Source organism: Amaranthus tricolor, chromosome 1, assembly GCF_026212465.1.
Source record: "Amaranthus tricolor cultivar Red isolate AtriRed21 chromosome 1, ASM2621246v1, whole genome shotgun sequence".
Lineage (NCBI taxonomy): Eukaryota > Viridiplantae > Streptophyta > Magnoliopsida > Caryophyllales > Amaranthaceae > Amaranthus > Amaranthus tricolor.
Window position 1 is genome coordinate 11,626,216 of NC_080047.1, and position 10,125 is coordinate 11,636,340.

A 10,125-nucleotide genomic window follows, 5' to 3' on the forward strand; every position below is an offset into this window, starting at 1 on the left:
TAATTATTTTGTAATAAAAATTGATTAATTATAATTAAAAACAATAAAAAAAAAAGAATCAATAATTCAAAAGATACCTTATTTTATTTAATCATTAATAAAAATTTATTAAGGAATGATAGATAAAAATTAATAATCATTGGCCTAAATGCGTGCCATAAGTTGTGTTGAAATGCGACAACACGCAGACCACTCTGGTGTCATGGATAGTGTAGTGTAGTGTCAACATACAAAATCCCTTTCTCCGCAACCTGCATGATGCTCACCTCTATCACTCTATGCTTCTCATGTTGTGTTGGGCTATAAAATGAGTCGTGCTGTGTTATGCTTCAGTCAGCTCGTGTATGGGCGGTACGCGTGCCAACCAAGCTCACTTTCCATCTTTATTATTAGTGGAGTAAATATTAGGAAAAGAAATTAGTTTATAATTGAACACATAGCTAAACCATCGAAAATAAACTCACATTTTAATTATTCAGAGAATTACTATTATAATAACAATGTTAAAGTTTTAATACTAAAATATTAGAGTCGCCTACATACCAATATATCAGTTCTAATGGTACACATGGATTCTTCCTCTCTATTTATTTCAATTTTCTAGCATTTTAATTTATAATTCTAGAATTTTCATATCTTTTCCATTTTTGTCTTTTTAAATCATTTTCGATCTTTCTCGTCCTCTTTTTAAGTCTTTGGAGCTCCAACTTTTTATCTTCCTTACCGATTTGCTAATGCCCCATCTATTACACATGTTCAAACTATTTTAAATGATTCTGTTTCATTTTTTCCTAAATATTTGCAAAATACAAACCCTTTCTTATATCTTCGAGTAGTCGTTCTCCACTATTTTCCCCACACTTAATTCTATGGGTCACATCTTTCTAGATGTCCATAGCCAGTGACTAATATTGTACTAATTATTTTACACTAATACGACTACTAATTTACTAATATTACACTAATACAACTAAAACTAAACTAATACGACTAATAATAAACTAGTACTACACTAACACATCTAATATTGTACTAGTTCTAAACTAATACGTCTAAACACTTTACTAATACAATTAATAATATACTAGTACAAATGATACTTTATTAATACGACTAATAATGTACTAATAATATACTAACGATATATATACCAATACAACTAACACTTAAGTAATATGACTAATAATATATTAATACACTAATAATTTACTAATAAATACTAATACAACTAATACTATATTAATACTACACTAATATGATTAATAATATACTAATATGACAGATAATATACTAATTTTATTCTAATACGACTAATATTGTACTAATACGACTAATAATATACTAATACTATATTAATATGATTAATATTTACTAATAAAACACTAATACGACTGAAATTTTACTTAAACAATACTACTACTACTAATACTACTACTAGTACTACTATAATAATAAAAATTAAAAAAATTAAAATAATAATAATAATAATAATAATAATAATAATAATAATAATAACAATAAAATATTAAATAAAATTATATAAAATTAATATTTTGAAATTTAAATATGAGTTATAAAACATTAAAGTATGAGTCATGATTCCCTTCCCCTTGTTGACTAAGGTTATGGGTTGGAACTTTGTTAGTTTTATGTGTGGATTAAATTGGATTTGGATACGGCATACGAGTTGATAGAGCTTTCTTAATTCCAGTAAAGTTTTTTTTTTTGGATGAACATGAAAAAATGGTCAAAAATTTTAAATAAAATTTTGTGGTAAATTTCTGAATACTAGATGTTAGTCAAAAATAGCCGAAAATTTCATATAGATTTATGACCAACTTGTTACTTGGAAGTTCCAACTGCTAGTAAGTCAAAAACTTCGACTGGTTTCTTACTAAAATGAAATATTTATTATGTTAATTCAGACTGTTTAAAATAGTCAAAAATTAATTGATATAGGCTTATATCAATTGATTTGGAACTATTTTAGATAGTTAGTAGAGGCTTTTTTTGTAGGGGGAGTTGTAAAAAAAACATAGGGATGATTTTGATATCGATAACACACCAAAAAAATTCACTAGTTTAGGCTTGAGACACATACATAATGGAGTTGCATTATACGTGTATCTACATTCCTATGGATGCAAAGTGCAAAGAGTAACACATCGTTAACAATATTTTGGTTTATGAGAATATACTAATCTTCATCATAGTTTCAATAGACATGATACATTAAGTGATATTATATTTATATTGACAAATATGAAATATTGATACTCATAGTGATTGGCATTCTAAGATAGGCACTAGAGAAATATCCATAAAATAAAGAGTTGTTAACCATAAATTAAATTAAAATTCTTCACATAACATAACATGCAAATTAAGATCCGAAAATACATTAATTATATATCATAAATATTGATAGTAATATCAAGCCATATAAAGGTAAATTTGCACCTAATTAAATCCTCGAACCAAAACAAGCCATAAACACACCAACTCCAATAACTACACTATTGAACAACCCCGGCTCCGAAACACTGAAGCCCAAGTTATGCGGTTTATCAGAGGTTGGAGAAGGTGCATCGGCGGGGCCGGGGCTAACAGCCGGTGCACTTGAGGCCGGAGCTGGTGGCGATGCCAAAGGTGGCGGAGAGAGTGTAGGTGGTAGTGCTGGTGCAGGAGGAGATTTCTTAGGCCTAACAGCAAGTACCCAAATGATAATTTTTTGGCCTTTATTACAATGATCTATATTGCCACTAATAAAATAGTGCAATCCAGATCTTTGGAACTTGAATTGTGAATCTTCCTCTGTTAAAGCCTCAATTGGGTTTTGCACGTTGCATGCGTTGTAATTCTCCTTTGTGACTAACAGCACTGAATCATTGCCTTTTTTGAACTTGAAGACTATAAAAACAAATTAAATTAATTGGTGAGATTATTACTTCAAGAAAAATTATTTTAACATTTTTTTTTGAATATTATCTCAATTTAATTATTTGTCTGTTATGAATATTACTTCATTCGTTTTAATTTTTATGTCATACATTTGACAAAAATGTTTTTACAGTTTTGATTAAAATGTAACAAATAAATTGAGACGGAATAGGAAAATGGTGTGTTCTAGAAGTACTTCAAATTTTATACAATTCTATGTTGCTGTAAAATTAAATATTTTCTTCGTTTCAGTTTGTTGGTTACACTTTGACCAAAAAGCTCTCAAAATTTTGATTAGATTGTAAAACAATCATAAACTCACGTCTTGAGTACAATCATTTTTCTTAATTATTAGTCTATTCTTTGTGATTGAATTTCTTTACGAAAGTAGCTCAAACAAGAGGACCACCATAGAATTATTTACGGACATTCTCAAATGTGCAAACTTTTGTCTTTTAATTCATTTTGTTATTTGCTATAATTGTTTTAAAAAAAATTTATACACAAAATTAGTGATATTTCAATTAATATAGAAGTATTGCCTTCATGTAACATACATGTAAATAACTCTACCGATTTAAGTGTTTGAAAATTAATTTATAGATCCGTTTCCTTCATTTGTCTACTCTACCGATTTTAGGAGTTTTTTTATTAAAATAAATTAAACACTATGAAGTAAAGAAATTACTCTTAAATTTTATTTAAATAAGATTTTCATATATCATTCCTAAGTAACTAATTTAATTGGAGTTTTAAAAGTTATAATAAAAGAAAAATAAGGGAAAAAAAAAGGTAGGAGGGACTTACTAAGGGTATCATTAACTTGAAACCTGTTTCTTTCAGCCCAATGACTATAACTTTCCGATGGATTTAAAACCCAACCATCTCTTCCACCAATGAAAAAATTGTTACCGTGACATAAATTCGAGAACAACATTAACAACACAAAAACGGAACAAAAAAATATTTGAATCATCCCCATTGATTTAATTAACAAACAATGGGAGAATAAGAATTGAAAATAAAATTAGAGCAATTATTTTTGATGGAAAAATGGGAATAATATTGTAGGAAGAAGTATTAAGTATTGGGTGTTTTAAGGTAATGAGAAAATGTTGAAGGGAAGGTGTTGGTTATATAGGGAAATAACTCACGAGGATGCCGTTTGTGATTATCATAGTTGTTATATTTGAGTGCTCATCATAATTATTATAATTAATAATAATAATAATAATAATAATAATATTTATGTATTAATATTAATGTTATTTTGAGCTTATGCGTTACTCTTTTGCTTGTATAACCAATGTTGATCATAGACGTTGTACCATTTTATAAATGCAACGGTCCTAAAATTTGTTGAACTTTCAAAATTAAGATTTGATAGTATTGAATGAATAGGGAATCATGATGCAAATTGGCTAGCAAATTAAGAAGTCTATTAAATTTTAGGATTTTTTATGCTAAATAATTTGTCTATTATATTTATTATTAGCTTTAATACTGCATATAAGATATGTCGGTAAAAATACTGAACTTTGTTTTATACGATTTTATTTTAAAATATATATAACACTAAATTCACTATATATAATATATTTTTTGTTTAGATAACATATTTAATGGGGAGAATTTGAAAGAATGAAACTAATTTCTTTATTTTTGTTGATTAAAAATCTCTAATTTATTGAAAAGATTTTAAAAGAAAATATATTTTCTTTACCTCTACCTTCCTTGCAAATGACAAATAAGGAAATTATTTCTTATCATTATCTCCCTTTTGTTTTTCCTTATTTCCCTTCCTTATTTCTCTTTTTTATTTTTCTTCTAAATTTTTATCCAAACTCAATGTAAGTTTATCATATAAAGTCTTATCTTTAATGCATAAAATACGCTTGTATAAGTCTTGCTTAAACTTTGTTTTATATGGCTTATTTCAAAAAATACAGTAACGTTGGTCCGTAGAAAGGGCTGTAATTTACATAAGGAATAAGGAATCACATTGAGTATTATAGATTTACTACAACATAATATGCTTTTAATAAGATATATTTAGTGACACTTAATTTAAATGTCTATTTTGAATTTCTAATAATATATATTGTGAATTTAGTGTTATCAGACTCTTTAACTGTGTAATAAAAAATCATACTAAAACTTTTTGCGAAATAAAATTTAGTGACATTTCTCATAAATTTCACTATAGACAATATTAACAATTACATATATATGTCATTAAAGGTTAAAAAAGTATCACTAATCACTTTATAAGAATTTAAAATAAAACCAATAATTATTACACTAAAGATATAAATCAGTGACTTATGTCGTGAAAAAGAAAATTTTGTTGTAGCATCGTAGTGGATTGTCACTTAGAGTAGCGATGAAAAACTTTTTTATTTAAGCTTATCTCCCATAAAAAACTAACAGTCAAATAATTAATTTATATATATCAGTAATATGACATAATATCTTACTCAAAATAATAAATTATAGGATAATATTAAGTGCGATCAACAGAATTTTATATTATAATTATTTAACAGCCAATAATATTATCACCAGAACCGCACACAATAATATGAATTATATTAGTATTCGAATTACAATCTTTAATGCGTTATTGATTGATCGGAAGAGAAACAATACGTCAAAGTATTAACAAGTCTGGCGAACTCTTCACGTATCACAATTTTTAAATAATTTAAGCTGACCCAATTAAAATCGTTTCACAGTAAGATGATTTTAATAAAGAATTAGTGATAGAGGATGTAAGGCTAGTAAATAAGAAGTCATAATTATAACTGAGTCCATAGTCTTAGACTTAGTCAATGTACTTGTGACGGTTTCACTGGATGACAATTCTAATCTTGGCTTATAGCCCCACTTTAGATATTAATTATAATTATAATATCTATTTTAGATGTTTAAATGAGCCACTTTAAACCTATTTAAAAATTAAGTTCTTTAGTTATTTTCCAATCTTATAATATTTATTGTCTCCCAATTAGTAAATATTAGGTGATTGTTCGTGCTAATCACGGGTTATTTAATACTTTTAGATAAATAAATAAATAAATATCAAAAGAGATGAATAAGATTAAAAAATTAATATTGATACGCAATTTAAAATATAGGTTTGTGTACCGTAATATATATTACGACAGAAAATAAAGTTAAATGATATATAAACTTAGTGAAATGGATACATTTATAAGAACTTTATCAACTATAAATATTGAACCACTTTTTTGTAGAAATATTGTATGTTAAGTATAAATATTATAATAATCATCACATATTAAAATCTTTAGTTTTTGCCTACGTTTGACCCATAAAACAACTACATATGATCTATCACGCCTTAATAAGTATTAGAATCGCCCATCTCTAAGCACGACTTATTTCGCCTCAATTTGAATAAAGAAATCAATTTTACCAGCTAAATAAACCATCATAATAAAAAACATATATCAATCAAAACCGCCAATAAATTAAAGGAAAAATTACCCTGAATAATACGAACTTTCACTGATTTTCCTACAATAATACGAACTTTCAACTAACCATGAATAATACGAACTTTGATACATATTTTCCGCTAGCATACCTGACTGGTTCTTTACCTGGAGAAACGGTAAATTCCCCATTTCTTCATTATGCTAGCGGGAAATATGTATCAAAGTTCGTATTATTCATGGTTAATAGAAAGTTCGTATTATTGTAGGAAAATCAGTGAAAGTTCGTATTATTCAGGGTAATTTTTCCTTATTTTAATGGGTATTTAGACAGCCTTTTTTCAGCAGCCTCTTCTTCATCTTTTGCTCACTTTGCTCTTCCAATTTAATTACTTCTTCCAACATCTAAATTTTTTTTTCCATTTTCATTTTAATCTCTAAAGTAATTTGATATTTAACATGTATTCTCCTTCGTCATCATCTCAATCTAGAACATCAATTGCAAAAGGAATTCTTTTATGTAAACATGGTGTTCATGCTAAATTACAAGTAGTCAAAAAAGATTTTATAAATTAACCAAGCCATGTTAACAGTTCATACAATAATGGCCAAGGAATCAATGGCTTTAATTCTTTTTTTAAAAAAAATTGGGAAATTATTAAGCATGATATTATTTGAAACCTTTGTGGTCCATATTTTATTGAAATGCATGTATCCAACAAGATTTAAAGGTCACCTTAACAGCTTCACGGATTGAGTTAAAAAATTCTCCATCATCACGCATTGGCCAGCCTAACGAAAAATATGTCAATCCTGCGGCTAGCCACCACCATAGCCCAAAGAACACAAACAAAAATGGAGATAGAGAGGACTCAGATATACTAGTGAAAAAAACGTATTTGCTGCGTATCATTTGCTGTGATTTTTGTATATACGCAGCAATAAATAGAAAAAAGAATTAGGAAAAAAATAATTAATTACTGCGGTTTTAGGGTGTGACCGCAGCAAATACTCAGTAGCACAATTAATTGCTACGGTTATGCTATGGCCCGCAGCAAATAAATGCATATTAAACAAAAAAAAAATAAATAAAATATAAGCATTATTTGCTGCAGTTATTGAATGACCGTAGCAAATAAGTATTAAAAAAAAAGTGAAGTAAAAATTTAAAGGCAGACAGACCCTAATCCGCGGCACGCGGAGTGCATCCTGACCCAGCAAAAAATTTTTGCTTTACTTAGTTTTATCAGCCAAAAAATTTTTTTTTAAAGGAATGAGTAAGTTTACCGGTAACAGGTAAAATGGTATGCCAGCGGGAAATATGTATCAAAGTTCGTATTATTCATGGTTAATTGAAAGTTCGTATTATTGTAGGAAAATCAGTGAAAGTTCGTATTATTCAGGGTAATTTTTCCTAAATCAAATCCAAGCAATTCATATACATAATTTAAATTTAATTATTTAATTAATAGTTAATAAAATTTAAACTTAGTATAAAAACCATAGAAAAATATCAATTAAATATATTTGGTGTTGTTACTTGAATTTAGTGTCTAAAATGTTCTTCATTCATTGTTAATTAACTTGCATTGGAAAAAATTTCACTTTTTAAAAAAATGCATTATATTTAAGATTTTTATTAGAAGAAGTGATATTTAATATTTGTAAAGAATTTAACATATGTGATACTTTATATTTCCTTACATGCATATATTATTACTCGATGTAAATAAGACAATAATATATTTATTATACAATATATGTTTAAATTTAATAAAATGATGGTAATAATCAATTTCCCAAAAGATTTAATATAAGAAAATTATAATAAACAAATGCACTCCTTTTATATCAATATATTTGCATCTAGTGTCGATCTTAAAAGGGGGCATGAGGGGCCTGTGCCCCGGGCCCATAAAAGTTAGAAAAACGATGGTTTTAATATTTAATAGTTAGGAGCCTATAATAGTCATCATTATCATCATCATCATACCCAGTATATTCCGCGCATAGAAGACTAAGGCCAGGGTCTGGGGAGGGAATGACGGCGGCAACTCATACCCATAAAGGAGAGTGCGGCCAAAGGAGTCCCCCGGCTCGAGGAAGATAAAGAGATGTGATTACACGTGCAAGATAACTTAAAGGCCTAAAAAAGGGGAGCTACTACAGAGGAAAACACAGAACTAAAAGAAAGGAAACGATAAGAACATGATGTTACGGGCACTAAACGGAAAACTAAGCGTACATCAAAAGTCTGGGACATGGATATGTCGTCTCCAACTGCTCCTATCCCTAGTCAGGTCCGCAGAGAGGTTTAACTCATGCAAGTCAACTCTTATTTGCTCATCCCAAGTTACTTTCACAAAAATTGCCCTAAGAGCCTATAATAGTATTTTTAGTAATTAGAAGCCCGTAACAAATATTTTACTCCAAGCCTTTCAAATCTCAAGGCCAGCCCTAGTTACTTTCACAAAAATTGTGCTAAAAACACAAAAAATTGTATTAAGAGTATATATTGTAAAAAAAAAATTATTTGAAATGTATTGTCTTTTTGTAGCTAAATTCTTTTGCCGCATATGTCTATGGTATCACCTAGCTTTTGCTTTTAGTTCTATTTGGAAGATGATTAACCTATATTAATCTAATTAACTTTATTCTCAGGTTTCACCTAGTCTTCCTATATTATTATTATCCACTTATTTGAAAATCACAAAATAGAAAAACCATTACAAATGTAACGCAGTTATACCAATTTGTAAGAAAATAAAAATATTTGATATGGTGCAATTAAATAAATAACTAAAGTGAGAGTAACAGTACGAAAACTTTGAAGTTTCATTAATAATAAGAAATGCATTCTAATGACAGTAGAAGTAACATTTAGAAAACATAACACAATTTTATCAATTCTATGTTTTTCCTCACTACAACCAATACTGATATTAGATAAGCCCACCAAATATTCTATAAAATTTAAAAAAATTAAACTCTATATTAAAAGAGCACACTCATAAACCCTAAAATAAATTAGGAAAAAAAAATATAAGATTTAAAAATATATCAAAAAGACTCCAATCTAAATGAAAAAGGGCTCTAAATTTTTTTAAGACTAATTGGATATATTAAAATAGCACACTCATTGACTTTTATGTTATATGAAAGTGCATGAACTACAATAAATTTATTATATGTACAAGGGTGAAGTCAGAATTTTGAATTAGGGGGTCAAAAATTTTCAATATACTAACAAATTATTTATTATATAAAAATTAATTAAACTAAGAATTAAAATCATATAAACTGAAATGAACTTGAATCAATCTTAAAAAAATGAATTTGAATAATAACAAAAATTATATCTAACAAATAGAGTTGAAAATTTCCTATAATTACCTATTTTGAAAAAACTAAGTGTTTTTTTGACTATATATATATTTGCCTTCTAAATCTCCAAAAAAAACACTATTAAAATTAAGATAATAAAAATATAAACCTACACTAAAAGGATGAATGTTGAATTATGAAAGATAATTAGTAATGAAATTATAGTATAAATAAAATTTTCTAGTCCACTAAAAAACAATAGTTTGAATGTAGGTTTGATCCATTAACCTTAGATTACAATTTATCCCAAGCATTGACCTATAGTAATTTTTTTGCAATTATGCACTCTTTAAATTATAAGGGGAGCCAAAGCCAAAATTACAAAGTATCGCATTTTCAGTAA

General features: G+C 27.5%; 1 protein-coding gene across 1 annotated transcript; it reads right to left on the reverse strand.

Annotated features, from left to right (window-relative positions):
* Positions 1–2,329: 2,329 nt before the first annotated feature.
* LOC130800324 (early nodulin-like protein 3) lies at positions 2,330–4,017 on the reverse strand. The gene is made up of 2 exons (XM_057663799.1): positions 3,748–4,017; positions 2,330–2,910 (listed from the first exon to the last, which is right to left on the reverse strand). Exons 1-2 carry the CDS (start codon positions 3,920–3,922, stop codon positions 2,465–2,467), a joined length of 621 nt encoding a protein of 206 aa, XP_057519782.1. The 5' UTR covers positions 3,923–4,017; the 3' UTR covers positions 2,330–2,464.
* Between the last annotated feature and the right edge of the window lie 6,108 nt (positions 4,018–10,125).